At 35.1% G+C, this 21,022-nt stretch overlaps 2 protein-coding genes across 4 annotated transcripts; one reads left to right on the top strand and one right to left on the bottom strand.

Moving 5' to 3' along the window:
- Positions 243–2,145, bottom strand: LOC109205791 (probable xyloglucan endotransglucosylase/hydrolase protein 8). Its single transcript, XM_019368544.1, has 4 exons — positions 1,864–2,145; positions 1,666–1,766; positions 1,372–1,574; positions 243–832 (listed from the first exon to the last, which is right to left on the bottom strand). The coding sequence occupies exons 1-4, from the start codon at positions 2,054–2,056 to the stop codon at positions 430–432; spliced, it is 900 nt and encodes a 299-aa protein (XP_019224089.1). The 5' UTR covers positions 2,057–2,145; the 3' UTR covers positions 243–429.
- On the top strand, positions 14,588–17,686 carry LOC109205771 (pentatricopeptide repeat-containing protein At4g21170). Of its 3 annotated transcripts, none has more exons than XM_019368533.1 (2): positions 14,588–16,581; positions 17,361–17,686. In XM_019368533.1, the coding sequence occupies exon 1, from the start codon at positions 14,637–14,639 to the stop codon at positions 16,392–16,394; it is 1,758 nt and encodes a 585-aa protein (XP_019224078.1). In that variant the 5' UTR covers positions 14,588–14,636; the 3' UTR covers positions 16,395–16,581; positions 17,361–17,686. The 3 variants fall into 3 exon arrangements, with proteins under 3 accessions (XP_019224078.1, XP_019224066.1, XP_019224073.1); XM_019368521.1 differs by having other exon boundaries at positions 17,297–17,686; XM_019368528.1 differs by having other exon boundaries at positions 17,245–17,686.

Genomic DNA, 21,022 nt, shown 5'->3' with positions numbered 1-21,022 from the left:
CCTATCTCTAGCATGTTCCCCCCTGTACAAGTACATCTTGGATCTTCTGGCAAAATACTTTATCCTTCTTTATAAAAATGGCATGATCCAAAGTAGGAATCTCAACGCATCTAATTTGTTATATATAACATGGTAATGCTCTTATGCAACTGTATAGACTCTTTCAAAAAATTACGCTATGTTATTTTGCGTAGTTCCTTGTATATTAAAACATTTCTGAATATAGCAAAAAACTCCTTCGCTTTCCAAGAGTAGTACTGTCATTCTTTTTTTGAATAGATGAAGTACAATATATCAATATTGATTGATCAATCGATCTATTATGGCTCAATCCCATATTAGTAGGAGAGAGTCCAATATATACACTCAAAATCAAGATTACAATACAATAATTTTCCTCTCTCAAAAGAATCTTATCTATCTTTAATATTAGTCCAATGGACTTAACCAACACTCTTGAGGCTTATAACGGTTTCTTACACTATCCTGGCAATAATCATAAACTACAAAGTTTCTCTGCACCCAAGCATAATCAATCTTCTGTTTACTTGATAGGTGCCAAGCATTATACTGATCCCACCAGTGCTGTGTAGTGGTGGAAACACAAGCAGGAAAAGGATCTTTCCATTGACAAGCATCTAAAGTAAAATCCTTATAACTTGCTACAAATGGTGCACTTGTCCAGTTTATCTTGTCCAACCCTCCTCTAGTAGCCCAATTATCTGCATTCCATATGCTAGAAAACACGTACATTGGCCTCTCAGCTGGGAAAAAATTGTTCGTGTGATTCGCGTTCTTGTATACCCTTATTGGAACGTTATCAACAAAAAACCTGCATTTACAAGAATTTTTTTATCAAATCATCAACTATAGTTCTACTCCTTAATCTCAAACCAGTTACGCTCAATTATTTGAATCTTCTAGATCCATCAAGTTATATTCAAATCCATTTTCATGAGATTCTTGATGTTAATTGTAATTTTAAATGATAGTTCTCTCATCAATCAATTTGTTCTAAAGTAAGCATTTTCCAAAAAAATTGTTACCATAGAATTGTTATGTGATTAGTGAAACAAAATATACCGCCGAGGGATGTCATGAGAATTAAGATACTCCAGTCTTAATGGATCTATGCCCCTAAATCCAAATTAGTCGAACTAGTGGTTTTTGAAGTGTTGGTTTTACAAACAAAGTTCCACATTGGTAGCTGAAAAGATTGGGAGTCTACATATAAGGTATAGGGATCTCTTAATGGTGCGAGACCGTGCGGGGTTGGCTCAAGACAAATAATATCCCACCATCTTAAGAGCATTACCATGTTAAATAAGGAGAAAAAAAAAAAAAAAAACTAGAAATGAAAAAGGGACTTACACAATTTGATGAGAGTTCCAAAGAATGGAATAGGTATGAAAGTCCTGAGTAGGATCAAACCAGAGAAGATGCCTCATCTCACGTCCACCACTGCCATTATTGTACACATTGGTTTGAATAAGATAAGGTTGTCCTGTTCTGTTTCCCAAGAACTCAAAATCTATCTCATCTCTCAATGGCCCTGCCTCTACTTCCGAGCACATCTGCACCCAATGTAAATTAAAATCCCCATTACATTACACCCATTTGTATGTATTGATTTGTCATTTCATGCTAAAGATTTTGTGAACTTACATAAAAAGCTGTCACAACACCAGCAGAGTCACCTCCTACTAATTTCAACTTTGTGCTAAACCAACCAAATCTATAGCTCTGCTTAGTAATAAACCCACAATCTATATACCAAAAACATGAATATTCAAATGTTAAGAAAAGAAAAAAGAATGTAAGAAATGAAATGCATTAGAATTCTTGGTTTTTTTTTTTAATTACCTGATACTTGGTCTAAGGTGAGATACCAGATCTGTCCATCTTGAGAAGTCTTGAAATGTGTACCAGGACAGCTTTTAGTGAAGGTGTTTTCAAATGAACCTTTGATAAGTTGAGCATGTGAGGATGAAAAAAAGGTAGCCATTAGTGCTGCAAATAAGAAAAGATCAGCCATTGAAGAGGCAATTTTCTCCATTGTTTTTTTGAATGAAGCTCTTCTTAGAGGAGCAACAATTGAGAAGTGAGAAAAGATAGGCTTCTCAGCTGGATCCTTTAGGAAACACAAGGTTTTATTAATTATACGCGGTTTTGTTACCTAAGGGCAGAAATGGAAATGAGAATCTTGCTCATTTTTAATTTTTTTATTACTCTTATCTTTTAACCTCGAGAGACGAAATAAGGCTGAGGTATATATAGGAAAAAAATGATTTTATTTCAAAATATCATTTTTGAGATATTTTCCCGTTTGTGCTAGAAATACATTTCAAAAGTTGGGAATCATCAAGTTTGGAAGATGGATTACTCTTCGAAAAATCAATCCAAAATGGGTTTTAGAAACCAAAAACAATGCAGTTGTAGATCTGGAAAGACTAATGAGTACTACAATTGTTGTCCAAATACATTTTCCTAAAACGTAAAACAAACAGATAATAGTTTTTTCTTCTGAGAAAATAATCTCCCCAAAACTAATTAATCATACCAAAACCCACATCTCACTTCTACAAGTGAAACTAACTTGAGCGAAAAAAGAAGACCAAAATATATTAGTATTTTTCTTCTAGGAGTACTAGTAAATATTTAAGAAAGATGACGAATGCTCTACTCAATGTTTAAAATTTCAAAGTGAGTAATTTAGGGATTGACTCCAATAGCACACATATCTAGAAAGACCAGCAAGTACGTATAAGCATGCAATTTAATGAAAGTGAGAGGGTATCCATGCTGCCAACGAACTGCTTTTGCTGCCAGAAAATAAAAAAATAATATTGCAATATTGCTTCTTTTGAATGGCCGTATTAAAAAACTTCTTCAATTTGACAATCTGGACTCTGTTTCTCCTTGTTAACAAAAGAATAAACATCACTTAGGTGAATGGGGCAATATAACCTTAAATTATGGGCCTAATAAAACATTGTTCTACTTAAAGTAATCATTTGACTTTACTGTTGTGGATCTCAATAATTCCATGTATAAGCTTTACGTTTTGAAACTAAATCATAGTTAATTCAATTTTAGGAAGAAGAGCTGAGAGGTGCTGTTTGCTGGGATTACCCATTGCCACAGAGAAATAATAAATGCAGCGATATTTTACCATCTTAGTATGCCAAGTATGTCTTTGTTCAAGGTTCTGCTTATTATCTCATTAACTTCGTGTTTAAGAGCAACAATTCTATTCCCTCCCTCCAATTTTTCAAGTACACTATTACTTTATAGAATAATACATAACATGATAATTTTACTATATCAACTTGTTTATGTCAAGAAGAGTTCATCTCTCCTCAAAGAGATAAAGTCATGCGTCCGCTCAAAATAAATACTTTAGTCATATTGTTAATAATCCGTAAAGTAAATAAAAGCATTAAATTTTTATCAAAATTAATGCAATCTAATTTTAAGAATTCACCAAAAAGTATCCTGTCGCAAAAAATAGAAAGCACATATGGAATTTCTCTATTAACAATTTCCTCAACATTGATTGGATCTTTCATCTTAACCTTTTTAACCTCATGCCTGTAACTTGTAAGCTCACTGTCGTGGTGTTTTGTCATTATTGAAAATTGGAAGTATTTTCTCTGTCACGTAAATTTCTTATGACATTATTCAAGTTGCTTACTCACCCCAACGTGAGAGGAGTGGTCGAATTTATTATTAATGCCTTAAATTAATTATATACAATTACAGTTAAATGAGCAAGAAACTAAATGGAGCATCCCAACTTGCTTATTCTAATTAACAGAGTAAGATTAGCTTAAAAAAAAGAGCTGGCAAATAAAATCTGCTTCTTCAAGTAAAAAATAACTAGTAATAAAATTTAAAGGTGTAGTTACAATTTTTTAAGGGCACATTTAGGGATTGTTTCCAATATTACACAAACCCCAAAGACCGACAAAGTTGGAAGAAAGCAATTTTCAGAAGAATGGGTCAGTAACCTTAATTCAAGGGGGTAATAAAGCTTGATTCGTGTAAATTATATTAATGTATCTTAATTTGACTTAATTGTGCTGAATCTCAATGATTAAAGATTACTATAAACTAAAATTTACATTGTTTAGCTAAAGAGTGAATTCTATCATGGGAATAAGAGCTGAGTGCAGGTTGCTGCTTGCTGGGAAAGAGGGATGAAGGTTTGTAAACTAAACTTTATATTTCTCTCAAGATGTAAGAGCCATGGGCCATTGGGCCTTACTCTTCTAGCTCTACCGATGGTTTTTGTAAAAATAGCACGGGCTAGCCAGTTTTTGGACTGGTCATTCAAAAATAGCCGGCATTTGCAAAGTCATTAAAAAATAGTCACTATTTTGCTGAAACACGGAAAGTTCCAGCATAATATACTGGAGATCGGTGCACTTGTGTATTAACTTCCAGCATATTATGCTGGAACTCCAACACGTGGAAAGTTCCAGTATAATATACTAGAGATTTCAGCACCGGTGCTCAAAACTCCAGTATATTATATTGGAGTATTTTTTCGGATTTTGAACAGTGTTTTCGTTCAGATTTATCTTTAAATAAAAAGTGGCTAAATTTCGATTACTTTTATAACTGTGGCTATTTTTGAATGACCACTTGTAAATCTGGCTATTTTTGAATTTCTCCCATCGTTTTGTGTGAGTTATGTCTCTTCTTTATTTTATCGTGCTGCATAAATAGGGTAGAAATATTATTTTTTATCTATTCTATATTAAAGAGTTTTTTACCTTCCTATACACTATTTGAAACCTTATTACCATCCTCATTCAAGTGTTAATTTAATTACATGGTCATATACAATTTACCAATTATATACAGATAAGTTTTAAATGAGTATCCCTTTACATTAGGAAGTGAATAATGAATATCAGTTATTTCCTTATCCTTTTATAGTTGCCCACTCTCTCTCTGTCTCTCTCTCTCTCTCTTTCTCTCCTTCTCTATTCGTCTCTCTACTCTCCTTCCCTGTTTTTTCCCAATTTTTCTTCATTTGATGTTCTCTGTTTATTTATGTTTTTCTTGTTGTATAGAGTTTTAATGGAGTTCATCAATGGATTTCAATTGTTTTAACTTAGCAATTTCCTTTCATGTTGCACAATTCATGTTCATATTGAAATTGTCAACCAATAAATTTTGAAGGTGTTTGACTCTCCACCATTGATAGCTATTAAAAAGCTTTGAACCTTTGAAATCGAATTTGGGTTATCAAAAAATATTATTTGTTTGGATTGGGTGTTGTTGCAAACAATTGAGAATATTATTTGGAGTTTATATCTTAATTTGGAAGGTGTTTTGGTGAAAATTAGACTTGATTTTGGCTGAATTTCAGATTGAAACTCGTAACACATACAATATACTTATGAGATTGTAGTAAAACTGTAGTATAACTGTATGTAAATTGTATTCTGTTGTAGTATATATATATATATATATATATATATATATATATATATATATTATCTATTTACATAAAGTTATTGATATGTATCAAAATTGTATTAAGAGATGAAGTTTTGATTGGAATTTTAGAGAGGAAGAAGAACACACTTTTTACAAAATATATACATGTCATATACAAAATACATACAAAAGACATGTTGCATAAAATTTATAAAAATTGTATTTAAGTTGTATGATGTCGTACTTGTATTTTAACTAGGTAGAAAGGATATATGAAAGTTGTAGATAAGTTGTAAATAAGTTGAATACTATATATTTAGTTGTATGAAATTTGTTTTTAGTATGTATGCTGTTGTAGATATTTAAATTTACATTAAATTTGTACGAAATTTATTTTTAATTTGTATGTTGAGGAAATTGACAACCTCTCTGCTGTGATGGAATCGGAAACGAGGTGAAGCAAAGCAATGGATTTATTTCAACTAAATGCTCTTTGCCAAAAGCAAAACAGATACCTAGTTAAAGCTAAAGATAAAAATGGAAGAGCAGTCAGTTTGTTGGATGAGCAGGGTTTTGTATTTTTTTATTTTTATTTTTTTATTTTTGGAAAAAGAAACCATTCATAGATAGGGGATGAGAAGAAATATAATAACACCATTAAATTTCCATAGAAACACGTTGCATCAATTAAGTTGTGTATTGAAACCTTGAAACCTACTGGAGTATTAGGTTACGGGGATATAAAAGCATTAGATGATCTAATGAACCACTAAGTTATATATAGAGTCGATTAGATTAAAGATGCAATGGTTATCCGAGGCCCAAAAGGTAATTTGTTCATCCATTTAAAGCACTGTATTTATCAAACTCAAAAGTTTATCCAGTGATGCATTTATCAAATCAAAGTGTTTCATTTTGATGTGATCAACTTTTCGGTAATGTATTTATCAAAATCAAAGTGTATTCGCCTTGATGTTATCATCTTTCGTCGAGTTATTCATCCAACGATGCTGACATTTGAAAACTGCTTGGATTTTACGAGTAAATTCAAAGTCGGATGGACTATTTGAATTGGTAAATCTCTCTGAAAAAAGAAGAATTATTAGTTGATGACCAATTATTATAAACGTCAAAAGATTTTCTCACAGCCCAAACATAATAACACAATTCATTTTTATATCCTAACATATCGTCAAAGTTAAAGAAATATCAACATTCTACCTTAGTGTTGAAAGAGGAGCCGTTGTCCTTATTATTGAAAGAGGAGTGGAGATAAAACAGGAAAATGATATAACTAAATTCTCTAATTTAAAGCACTAATTAATGATGGATTGTATATAAATTCTAAGTAATCCTTGTTTAGGACGGATAATATTGTAACATCTCGTACATTCGGACTAGGTGTGGATATATTAAATGGGTATTAATTTGATATTTTAGTACATGTGAAGTCTCATCGGGATGATTATGGGTGAAAATAGTTGTTTTGGAATCAAGACGGAGAGTGAGGTGCATAAGATTTGACAAAATAGACTAAGTTTGCAGAAGGTCCGTCTTCCAGCAGGGTTTAATGAACATGTGTAAGGAATTTGGGAAAACACAAAGCATGAAAGTTGTAGGCCTTTGAAAGAGCTTTCCAACGATATATTGTGGAGTCCAAATGGAGCTCTGTACAAAAAGTTATGCCCATTTTACAGAAAGGTATGCAACCACCGCGGTCCGCCGCGTTTTACCGCGACCGCGGTGGCGAGGCAGTGTTCCAGAGATTTACCGCGGTCGGTACCGCGATCGCGCCAACCGGGATGCGGTGGATGACTTGGGAAGTCATTTTTTAGCCCTATTTCGTCCCCCACAGCCCCAAAACATAAAAACTTGCCCTAGAAGAGAAAGCTTTCAAAAACCCAACTCTTAAGGTCCCTCCACCACCCAACTCAATAACTTTCGTCGAGTTATTCATCCAACGATGCTAACATTTGAAAACTGCTTGGATTTTACGAGTAAATTCAAAGTCGGATGGACTATTTGAATTGGTAAATCTCTCTGAAAAAAGAAGAATTATTAGTTGATGACCAGTTATTATAAACGTCAAAAGATTTTCTCACAGCCCAAACATAATAACACAATGTTGTTCGCTACTGTGTTAAAACACAAAATCAGAAAACTGTTAGAAGAATAAAAGAAACACAAAATCACACTTACGAATTTGAGAGAGAGAGACTGCGAATTGGAATGCAGTATTTTCAGAAAGAAGGAAGTTCTGTAATATTTTTGGTGTGTTAAAAACGAAGCCATGCCTCAGAATTTATAGGCAATTATTGGAAGAGGTGTGATGTTTGTTCTGGAAAAGGTGTTTGTTCAGAAGTTTAGGAGTCCTGCCGCGGTTACGCCAGGACCGCGGCCAAACTAGCCTTCTGAATCTGCAGCAGTGTTCTGGCGCATCCTTCTGAATCTTTAGCAGTGATCCGGCATTTAATTAATTATTAAATAATTAATTAAAAATTTTGTCCAAACACAATCTTATCGATCGATCCAAATCTAAAGCCGAAGCCGAGCCGAGCGAGCGAGCGACGACGGCGCGAGGGTTCATTCTCTTCAACTCCTTTTAAGAGCTTTAAGAAGTGATTCTATATATAAGCACACAAATGTAGTTATCCCTCACCAATGAGGGACAAAGTGCAAGTCAAAAGCTCACTTTATTCAAATTTTCATTTCCCTCCATTTTATTTCCCACCATTTTCAATTCACACTCTTAGACTTTAAAGCCCAATGCTTAAAGTCTTTGAAGCCCAATGCCTTTAAAGTCCAACAATCCCCCACATGAATGGGAATGGCTGTAACAAGAATGATCATAGATGAAAGCTGTGTGATTTGCAAGTAAGGATCAATCGCATCTGGATAAGTAGGTTTCCCTTTGAACTTTCCGTAGTGAACATATGTCGGATATACTCGGTCAATCGATAGATTTGATATCTTTGAACAGTCGAACTTTAGTGTATACCTAGACAACCATATGTCACACAACCAACCCTTAACCGTCTTTTGGTTCTCATTGTTGTGTTCGTTTCAGCCATGAACACCGCCTGGTTTCATAAGTGCGTAGAGAATTGGCCTTACAGAATTCTCATTGAAGCGGCTTCCACTTCACACTTACATAGGTGATTCCTAAACGTGTAATCCTTTAGATTGACACTATTTTTTAAATACCACATCAAACTTAGGTAATCATTAAAGAACGTGTAAAGTTCTATCCTTGTTACTGAACATTGTCTTCATCACGAAAAGGGACCAAAGATTTTACTTTGACAATGTTGAACCGGTCAATCACAACTTTGTTTGAGCTCCTTGAACCTAGATCTCGGAACATCCAAAATTCTAGGTAGAGTTACCGCCATGTTGACTTGTCCTCGGCCATAGTCCCATTCCCTTAGATGATTTCTCAACTCCCTCTCTAGTTAAGCCTTTTGTAAGCGGATCCGCAACATTATCCTTTGATCTTACATAATCAATAGTGATAATTCCACTAGAAAGTAGTTGTCTAACGGTGTTATGTCTTCGTCGTATATGACGAGACTTTCCGTTATACATAACGCTCCCTGCCCGTCCTATTGCAGCCTCACTATCGCAATGTATGCAAATAGGAGCCAAAGGTTTTGGCCAGAACGGAATGTCTTCTAAGAAATTTCGAAGCCATTCAGCTTCTTCACCGGCTTTATCCAAAGCTATAAACTCTGATTCCATTGTAGAGCGAGCAATGCACGTCTGTTTGGAAGATTTCCAAGATACTGCTCCTCCACCAACAGTAAAAACATATCCACTTGTGGACTTTGTTTCTGTTGAGCCGGTTATCAAATTTGCATCACTATATCCGTCGATAACCGCAGGATATTTATTGTAGTGGAAAGCGTAGTCTTGGGTATATTCCAAATATCCCAGAACTCGTTTCATTGCTACCTAGTGATGTTTGTTGGGATTACTTGTGAATCGACTAAGTTTACTTATCGCACAAGCTATATCAGGTCGTGTACAGTTCATGATGTACATTAAGCTTCCCAACACACGAGCATACTCCAATTGAGACGTACTTTCACCTTTATTCTTTATGAGATGATGATTTAAGTCAATTGGAGTTCTTGCACTTCTAAATTCCAAGTGTTTGAATTTTTCAAGTACCATTTTCACGTAATGTGATTGAGACAAAGCTAGACCTGAGGAGTCCTCTCGATTTTAATTCCTAGAATTACATTGGCAACTCCTAAGTCTTTCATATCAAACTTACGAGCAAGCATACGCTTAGTAGCTTGAATGTTGGCAATGTCTTTGCTCATTATTAGCATATCATCAACATATAAGCAAACAATGACTATATGACTTGGAACGTTCTTAATGTAAANTATTCCGGTAAAGTTTTGATATACTTTAAACCGGACAGAACAATTATTGGAGTAGAAAGCACGAAGGCTTTAGTCTCAAACCAGTATACAAATTATAGATAACAGTTTATAATATATATTTCAACACAGAAACGTTAGATAAAATTCCTTAAGCTTGTTGTTCGCTACGGTGTTAAAACACAAAATCAGAAAACTGTTAGAAGAATAAAAGAAACTGGAAAACAGTAAAGAATAAATATTCCGAGTCTACAATTTGTTTGTGCGTCCTTAAGGAATTTTAACCCCCTCACAAGTTGCCAAGGTAATGGATTAAATCCTCCCAGGATGAAACGGAATAAACCTTCCTGCAACAGTGGCAATACAAACTGCAGGATACCAACGAACTCAAAGAACGGAGCAAAATCACACTTACAAATTTGAGAGAGAGAGACTGCGAATTAGAATGCAGTATTTTCAGAAAGAAAGAAGTTCTGTAATGTTTTTGGTGTGTTAAAAACGAAGCCATGCCTAAGAATTTATAGGCAATTATTGGAAGAGGTGTGATGTTTGTTCTGGAAAAGGTGTCTGTTCAGAAGTTTACGCGTCTTGCCGCGGTTACGCTAGGACCGCGGCCAAACTAGCCTTCTGAATCTGCAGCAGTGTTCTGGCGCGGTCCTACCGCGGTTATGCCAGGACCGCAGCCAGACTATCCTTCTGAATCTTCAGCAGTGATCTGGCATTTAATTAATTATTAAATAATTAATTAAATAAATTTTGTCCAAAAATAATCTTATCGATCGATCATTTGACAAATCCAAATCCAAATCCGAAGCCGAGCCGAGAGAGCGACGACGACGGCGCGAGGGTTCATTCTCTTCAACTCCTTTTAAGAGCTTTAAGAAGTGATTCTATATATAAGCATACAAATGTAGTTGTCCCTCACCAATGAGGGACAAAGTGCAAGTCAAAAGCTCACTTTATTCAAATTTTTATTTCCCTCCATTTTATTTCCCACCATTTCCAATTCACACTCTTAGACTTTAAAGCCCAATGCTTAAAGTCTTTGAAGCCCAATGCCTTTAAAGTCCAACACACAATTCATTTTTATATCCTAACATATCGTCAAAGTTAAAGAAATATCAACATTCTACCTTAGTGTTGAAAGAGGAGCCGTTGTCCTTCTTATTGAAAGAGGAGTGGAGAGAAAATAGGAAAATGATATAACTAAATTCCCTAATTTAAAGCACTAATGCTGGATTGTATATAATTTCTAAGTAATCCTTGTTTAGGACGGATAATATACAACATTAAGACAATTTTGGTGAATAAGCTAGGGCTAGGCATATATCGGGTAAAATCGCTGAACCATTAATTGTTTATTGGATTATCGGTATTGGGTTATTGGGCTGACAGTTCGGTAACGGTTTAGATTTTTTCACTATTGGGTTATCAGCTCAGGCCTCGGTTTGCCAATTTTGTTAATGGGTTAACCGATAACCCAATAAGAATTAATAAAATTACGACTTTACTCTTAAGTAAATACATATGCTAGGGTTTCAGTTTAGTCTCTCCTATTCTTTCTCAGCCGCACTCTTGAGTTGTTTCGTCTTCGTTCTTCATAGGCCTTATCTAGTTACTCCAAGCGTAAGTCTTTAGTCTTATAGATTAGGCTTTTAATTTCTATAACAAAATTCATCTTCCAATAGGGATTGCTCTATGGTTTCTTTTTTAGGTTAGGCATTTGACAAACAACATCTAGTTTATCTTGGACTGTTTGAGGGCTTCAACGCTTGTGGAAGTGCAGGTATTATGTGAAATAAAAATTCTAAATCAACTATTATTGTTATCATATCGGAGGAGGCAGCTAATGGCTTGGAACATTTTTGGGAATTGCTGCAGTTTGATAAGTATTTATCCACTGATTTTTTGGTGAAGCCTATAAGGATTGAGTAGTTTGTCTTGTTAACTTGAATTTGAACTGTTAGTACTATATGTTTGGACTTGTTAATTTTAAGGTGAAATTGCTACTACTTTGTATTATTATTATTATTATTATTATTATTATTATTATTATTATTATTATTATTATTATTATTAATGTATTTTGACAACTGTTGTTGAAAAATTAGTACTATTCCAGTTGTGTCCACTGGACAGAACGCAGAAATTGGTAGTATAGTATATGTGAATTCTTCTCTTTTTGGCTTAACTCGAGTGAATTGTCTTCTTTTTTTTGCTTAACTCTAGTTTGAGTTATCTTATCAGGTAAACCGATAACCGAACCGATAAAGATCGATAACCGATTAACCGATACTCGATAACCGATATCTTATCTGCTCGGTTATCGGTTTATCAAATTTATAAATCGATAACCGATATGCTAAACCAACAATATTCTTAACTGAACCGAACCGACTGATGCCCACCCCTAGAATAAGCTTCAAATATTGTATAGAAAGAAAAAAATCCAATTAAATATTGTAACGTGAGTCCATTTAAGCAAGTAGATTGTGCACTCACATGGATTCATTGGCGACTCACGTGCTAAAAACTTTCGTAAAAATAGCACGGTCTAGCCAGTTTTCGGACTGGTCATTCAAAAATAGCCAACGTTTACCAAGTCAATGAAAATAGCCATATTTGCTGCAACAGAGACCGGTCCAGCATAATATACTGGAGTTCGGTGCACCTGTGTATGAACTTCCAGCATATTATGCTGGAACTCCAACACACGAAAAGTTCCAGCATAATATACTGGAGATTCGAGCACTTGTGTATGAACTTCCAGCATATTATACTGGACCGGTATACTTTGCTGGAACTCCAGTATATTATGCTGGAGTTCTAGTGTTCTTATGCTGGAACTCCATCATATTATGCTGGAGTTCCAGCATACTTATCCTGGAACTCCAGTATAATATGCTGGAGTTCAAGTATACTTATGCTGGAACTCTAGCATAATATACTGGCGTATTTTCCGGGTTTTGAATAGTGTTTTCGCTCATATTTATCTTTACATGAAAAGTGGCTAAATTTCGATTACTTTGAAACTAGGCTATTTTTGAACGACCACTTGTAAATTCGGTTATTTTTGGATTTCTCCCAAAATTTTCGGGAACCCTCTTTTTTGGGCCTTACGAAAAATTCGAATCGCGAATCTGGTTTAAAATGGGGGTTTTGGCATGGTATAACAACATACCCATATAATTGGTAGAAAATAGCCCTAGTTATAGATATTGGCATCAAATAGCCAATAAATATATATCACAATAATAATATGTATAACACAACTTTTTTTTTCTTCTTTTTCTATATCGACATGTATATTAAAATTTTATTTTCATTCTTTGTATATAAATAATATTATTCTTCGTATATCAATAATATAAAATTATATATATATAGTTATTGCTGCCTTTATAGCAATGTATATCACAATAAAAATATTATATTATTTGTATAACACAGTGTATAGAATATCGGACATGTGTATACCAAAATAGATATCATAAATTTATTTTTATTCTTTGTGTATATCAAAAATTAATTTTCTTTGTATACCAAAATATTATTTACTCCCACAATTATATTTATTATTTTTATATTTTAGAAATTGCTTAAACATGCTATATCAAAAATTTATTTTCCTTTTTTGATCAATAATTAATAATTATATTATTTATATATCACATTGTATAACATAATAATAATGTGTATATAAAAAAATATTAAAATTTTATTTTTCGTCTTTGTATAACACATTTCAGATTAAAAACTCAAGTTCAAGACGACTCCACATGTGTATCCCCTATTGTAACCCGTGTATATCTCTTTGTACATCAGTGATATCTCATGTATATTATGTGTATCTGTGTATATCCATGAAAATTTGTATTATATATACGATATACAATGTGATATACACGGGCGTTCATAAAAAAATTATGTTGTATACACAATATACAAAGTGATATACACATACATCCTTAAAAAACTTGTGTGTGATATACATTGATGTACACGATATACAACGTGATATACACATGTCATAGTTGGATTTTTAGGTCTGATTTTTAACTGAAACTAGTCCAAATCACTTCTAATCTTACTCAAATTATGTATATATCCTCGTTTAGGTATTTTCAACCAATTTCAATCACACCCACTCATTCAATCCAACCAAAAAAAGGAAGAGAGAAGAAAACAAAGTTGAAATATATTTTTTCTCTCTTAGTTTTTGCTAATCTTGCTCAAATTTTGTATATAGTCTCGTTTAGGTATTTTCAACCAATCCAATCAAAAAAAAAAGTGAGAAGAAAATAAAGTTGAAATATATTTTTTCTCTCTTAGTTTTTGCTTCTGATTTTCTCTAATGTGAGACCTTACCTTTTCATCCCACTGATTTTTTTTTTTTGCAAATTTGCAAGAATTTTTGCTAAACTATGAGAGCAAAAGAGAAGAGATAGAAGAAGAAAATACAAGGAGAGAAAGGGGGAGGGGAGCCAAAATAAGCGTGTAGTTTTTTTTGAGAGAGAATATAAAAGAGAGTAGTTTTTTTAAGATTTGGCTATATAATGCCAATTGTTTGGGGCTATCTTTGACAAACCTAATATATGGCTAAAAATTTATCAATTTCTGTTATGTGTTGTTATAGGATGCCAATTTTTCTTTAAAATAAAATGTTCATAGAAATTGGGCTCCTTGGTGAGCTTTTACCAAAATAGCCACCTATTACGAATCTGCCCCCATTTTTCCCCACAGACACTCTGCAATTCTCTTCCCAATTGAACCAATTCTCTTTGCACCATAACTCAAATGACCATTGCCACTAGAGCCCTCTTTCTCTTCAAGAAATCGCTCCCAACAACAATCACTGTAACAACAACACCAAAGTCCCAAGATTGGAGAAACCAATTCAAACAAACCCAATTAGTTTCCCAAATTTCCTCTATTCTCTTACAAAGACAAAAAAACCACTGGCCTTCACTTCTCAAGAACCTCAAACTTTCTTCCTCACAGTTAACTCAATCTCTCTTCCTTCAAATCCTCCATAAAACCCAAAAAACCAACCCACAGGTCTCTCTACATTTCTTCCATTATGCAAAGAACAATCTTGGGTTCCAACCTGATGCCAAAGTTCTTTGTACACTTGTACATGTACTTCTCGGGTCCGGACTATCCAAACCCGCAAAGCCCATACTGGATTCTCTCATTCAAACATACCCACCAACCCAAATTGTCCATTTCTTGATTCAGTCATTCAAAGCTGCTGACTTTCACATTCAGGTTTCAGTCTTGAGCTCAGTTCTTGATTGTTATTGCAATAAAGGTTTGTTCTTTGAAGCTCTTCAGGTTTGTAGAAAAGCTAGAGAATATGGTTATTTTGTATCTATTGATAGTTGCAATACATTGCTTAGTTTGCTGTATAGAAAGAATGAGTTAAGACTGGCTTGGTGTTATTATGGTTCTATAATTAGGAATGGGGTTCAGGAGAATGTGCTTACTTGTTCCTTAATTGCTCAGATGCTCTGTAAAGATGGGAAATTTGAGAAAATTGTTCCTATTATAGACAAGGGTTTATGTAGTCCTGTTATGTATACTATACTTATAGACTGTTACTCCAAAAGAGGGGATTTTGAAGCTGCATTTGGATATTTAAATGATATGTATAGGAATTCTATTGATCCTACCTTTAGTACTTTTAGCTCAATTCTTGATGGTGCTTGCAAATATCAAAATGCCAAAGTAATTGACTCAGTGATGAGTTCCATGGTGGAGAAAGGACATTTTCCAAAAGTTGTGCCGGCCGATTACAATTCTGTAATTCAGAAGCTGTCTGATTTGGGAAAGACATATGCAGCTGAATTATTTTTCAGGGAAGCTTCTGAAAAAAGAATTGAACTGCAAGATAACACTTATGGCTCTATGCTGAGGGCACTTTCCAAGGAAGGTAGAGTTGAAGATGCTATTTCGATGTACAACATTATACTTGAGAGGAAATTTTTTGTCAGTGAGAAATGCTATAGTGCCTTCATGAGTGTCCTATGCAATGAAAATCCATCAGAGGAAGTTAGCAGTTTGTTGAAGGATTTAATAGGAAGAGGATTCACTCCTCCCATATCTCAAGTGTCTAAATTTATTGTTTCTCAGTGTGAAATGCGTAAGTGGAAAGAAGCTGAGGAGCTTCTGAATGTTATTCTTCAGAGAGGACTTCAGCTCGAATCTTTTAGTTGTAGCTCTTTGGTGCGGCACTATTGCTTTAGCAGAAGGATTGATTCTGCCATTTCTTTACATACTGAACTAGAGAGACTTGGTGTTGCTTTACATGTAGAGACCTATGGTATACTGCTCGACAGGCTGTTTAAATCAAGACGGTGTGAAGAAGCTATAAGGATCTTCGATTACATGAGAACTCATGACATGTTAAGCAGTGAAAGTTTTTCAATAATGATTAGAGGGCTATGTCACGAGAAGGAATTTAGAAAAGCAATGAGATTACATGATGAGATGTTGAAATTGGGGCTTAAACCGGACAAAAAAGCATATAAACGTTTGATTTCTGGCTTTGGCTAAATAATATATTTGGCTTCAGTTATATTTTATTTATTCGCTTACGAACATACTGTACCGCATGGCTGCTCTTCTGAGAGTAGATCTTGGTGATGCTCGCTTTCGGTAGCCATCCAATTTTGGCATCCCTATATGCACAACTGGAACAGCATTCGAGGAGAAATATTAATCTGTCCTCTACCTACAAAAGGTAATTTCTGTTACTTTCTGTTTACCCTTTTCCTTTGACATCAAATTCTGTTCAGAGGTAATTTGTCATGCATATAGTTGCACAACTGTTTGACAGCTGAAAACATTATACTTTTGGGTACACTTAAAAGTTTTGTTTACTGATGTTATGGTGGACTCATTTGTTAATTGAAAGAAATGATGATCTTAGTTTTTCATCTCAGTGCTCTGCATAATTGTCATAGGAAGTCCCAAGACAATTGCATGTTAAATTGTATTACACGTACTTTATTAGCCCGGAGACTATCCGTAATATGAAAAATGAACTTCTGCACTTGTGAGCATTTAGGACAAATTGGTTCTTACATGCCCACATAGGATAAATAACTATGACGTGCATATGACGCACTTTTTTTACCACCCCCTTTAACATTGCCCTCTCTCTGGCTTGATTTTCATTGTTATAGCTTTACCAGATTCTTTCTGTAATTTAAACTGAAATGAGATGTCAGCCTTGCCTCTTTACTCATCTATGTTTTAAGTTAGTGTAAATATATATTAAGTGGAATCCACAATTTCTTTTTGCTGTTTAATATATCCACTTATATATCTCTTCTTCATTAATAAAGTATTTAAGATGCTAGTGTGACAGCAGTTAATGATATGTGGTCTGAAGTTTTTATAGTATTAATGGAAATGTTTCGAGGGTAATCTCAAGTCTCGAAACTGAACACCAGGTGTCATAACCTATCTGCTGCTGATATGGGTGATCCATGGGGAATCTTCCCTTGTACTGATTAGGGATGAAGGTATTACGGGCAGAAAAATGGTGAGGACTCACACTCGAAGTTCTTCCCAACGCAGTGCAAGCGTCAAACATAAGCTAGAAGATGGCCCCTTAGCGACGTAATTAGTGCTGAGAGTGATGTAGAGAAGTCCTTCAGTTTCAAATTTTACTCCTGATTCTTTTATATGGTTATTTTCTAGAAGATTATTTGTACAGGCTTGAGCTTAGTGAATGTAAAAGCAGATGATTCTACTTGACGAGAATTTGTGCCTCTGTAAATTCCAATATGATTTTCGTCTCTTTTGCAATGTGATGGCAGTGGCCATGGTTATTAGGAGCCTGATATCTCTCCCAATTCCAATTCTTCTCTTTGGTATGTTCCAAATTCCTATATCTGGTTCCGAAGTTTCCACTCATTTCAGTTTTACAGACTTAAAAATGTTTTTGTATCATATATGTGGGTCCAACAACTTTGGTGATTTTATGAATGACATAGATTACTTGTTTTATATATTGTGCCTTCTGAAGTGTAACTTTCAACTACCAGGCAGCTGCATCTTGACTTTGAAATGTACAGCCTTTGTAAACCGCCATTTTCTTGGGGGTTTAATCATTGCAAGATAAATATGGAAATGCATCGAGGCATCTTGACTTCGTCAATAATTTTTTATTCTACGGAATCAGCTAACAGTTTGAACTTAAATCCATACAGGACCATGCAATTTGCTTATATAGTACTTGCCTTAAATTGAAGAAAGTCACTGTTGTATTGGGGAAAATTATATTTATGTATATGGCGACGTGTCATGACATATATACTGGTCAAACAGTCAAAGAAATAAGGCTGGTTAACAGATACGAGCAACAATAGATACGAGTAAATTAAATGGAGGGGGTGCGGCAGTCATACAAGTAATTCAACGCTCGCACCTCTTCAAGACATTTAAACCTCAAAGATAGTGAAGAATCAAAGGAATGAATCTGACAGCAAAAAGGAGCCCAGATACAGCATTTAATGAGTATTAATTATTGGAGACGTTAGAAAATATGTATTTAATGTATATGATTGTATAACGTAACATTTAAAGTCATTAATTGCCCATAATAACATTATTATGACAAAGGTAAGACTCGTTTCCCAAAAGAACTATAAAAAGGGAAGAAACAAACAATTGTAGGGAGAGGTGACTATTGGAATATACTTTGATTTACCAGCTTCCTTACTTGGCTATTCTAAAATTTCTTTCTTTATTTACTTTTTCGATTATCAGTAACCCGATTCTTCTAATTTCTAGCTTTGACTAAAAATCTATTTTTTGGTTAAACAAATTGGTTCCGTTACCGGAAATCTGATAATCAATTATATTTCAATTTGATTTTCTTGATTGCATCAATCATGTCAAACAACAATGACAACACTCAAGGGAACCCAGAAATTCAAACAATCCAGCAATTTCAGGGAGACTCTCCACGAGGCTCTCCACGAGGTTCCCCACGACGGTCTCGTGAAGGCACTCCCGATGGATCTCACACAGATGGACAAGCTCAATTTGAAAATGTCGAAACCATGAATGAGGCTTTGCAAAAACTTATTGCCTCTCAAGTCAATAAAGCTCTTCAGGATTTTGTTAGCCAATAACCTGTTGCTCCACCCACATCTACTCCAAACAACAATACTTTGGAGAATCCTCGTTCTGGGTTGATTAATTCAGGTAGTGGTGGAACCCCTAGTGAAACACAAGAGGAAGACCCAGGTAATCCAGTTAATTCTGATTTACAAAATCTAGTACTAACCTTGCAGAAACAGCTTAAGGAGCAAAATGAACGCATAGAACAAATACCTGGAGTACCGCCCGTGATCAAGGGAGTAGATATAGATAAATATTCCCAACAACCATGGAAGCCAAGTGCTGCTCCCCTCCCAATTCCAAAGAAGTTTAAGATGCCTGATATTCCAAAGTATGATGGTACATCAGATCCACGAGATCACGTTACTACATTCACAACAGGTGTCAAGGGCAATGATTTGACTAAGCAAGAGATTGAGTCGGTCTTGGTCAAGAAATTCGGTGAAACACTCACTAAAGGGGCCTTAACATGGTATTCTCTTTTACCTGAAAATTCTATAAATTCGTTTGCTGAGCTTGCAGATTTATTTATCAAAGCACACTCGGGAGCTCAAAAAGTTGAAAAGCGAATGGAAGACATCTTCAAAATCAAGCAAGGAGACTCAGAGTTGCTTAGAGAGTTCGTAGATAGATTTCAACGGGAAAGAATGACGCTGCCACGAGTACCTGACAATTGGGCAGCCATAGCATTTGCTAGTAATTTGAATGAGAAGAGTTCAGAAGCCACGAGGCGACTCAAAGAAAGCCTTCGAGAATTCCCAGCAACAACGTGGAATGATGTCTACAACAGATACAGTACAAAGATGAGGATTAAAGAAGACATTATTTTACGACATAAAACAGAAGAAAAGGTAAGCTCAAGGCGTGTGGAAAATGAAAAGAGATCCGGTAAAAACAGGTACGAGCCATACATGGGACCTGCGGGGAAAGACTCACGATCAAGGCAAGATAATCAAAGGTACGATCACAAATCTAGAAACAAGGAGTCAGGCTGCTCATCGAGGTTCGAAAATGACCGGAACACACGCGGGTCACGAGACGATGATGGAAGTCTAAAGGCAAGGTTCGGTGGTTACAACTTCAACGTAAGCACCTCTGAACTCGTGGTTGTTTTAAGAAGCATGGGAGATAAGGTACGATGGCCAAAGGAAATGCGATCGAATCCGAATAGACGAAACCTGATCATTGGTGCGAATTTCATAACGATCACGGGCATAAAACAGCAGATTGCAGGTTTCTGCAAGGTGAAGTTGATCATTTGTTAAAACAAGGGTATCTTACTGAGTTATTCAGTGAGAAAGGTAAACAAGCATACATGAAGAACAGGAAGGAGCCTCCAAAACCACATTCGCCCAAGAGAACTGTCAACGTTATAAGTGGGGGTGAAGAGATCAATGATGTATCATATAAAAAGGTTTCAAAAGTAACAATTACCCACGGGAAGCGGCCTCGACATGTACTAGAAGAGGAGAATGTTATATTCAACAACGCAGACGCTGAGGGACTCATAACTCCACATAACGACGCACTGGTAATATCTTTACTTGTACATGACACTAACGTGAAACAAGTTTTGGTTGATCCAGGTAGTTCTGTAAACATTGTTTTAATACGAGTATTGCGCGAGATGAAAGCGGAGGATAAATTAATTCCAAAGGCGCATACTTTGTCGGGATTTGATAACTCTAGTGTTGTAACAAAAGGGGAGGCAATACTTACTACATTCGCAGAAGGCATCGTTAAAGATACCAAATTTCAAGTTGTAGATATGGAAATGGCTTACAATATGATTCTTGGGAGGCCATGGATTCATGACATGGAAGCTGTTCCTTCAACTTTACATCAAGTTATTAAATTTCCATCTCCATGGGGAATATGCCAAATCAGAGGCGATCAACAAACATCTAGAAGCATCAATTCCGTTGCAGATTCAACTGTTAAGGGTGAAGACAATAGCAATTACAGAATTNCTTGACCTATAAAGGCACGACTTTCTTGCATATGAAGGCAGACCTGGAGATAAAAATTTGAGAATTTTGAAACGGCTA

Source organism: Nicotiana attenuata, chromosome 2 (assembly GCF_001879085.1).
Source record: "Nicotiana attenuata strain UT chromosome 2, NIATTr2, whole genome shotgun sequence".
Taxonomy (NCBI): Eukaryota; Viridiplantae; Streptophyta; class Magnoliopsida; order Solanales; family Solanaceae; genus Nicotiana; species Nicotiana attenuata.
Note: the sequence above shows the minus strand (reverse complement) of the source record. Positions and strands in the feature narration are given on the sequence as shown.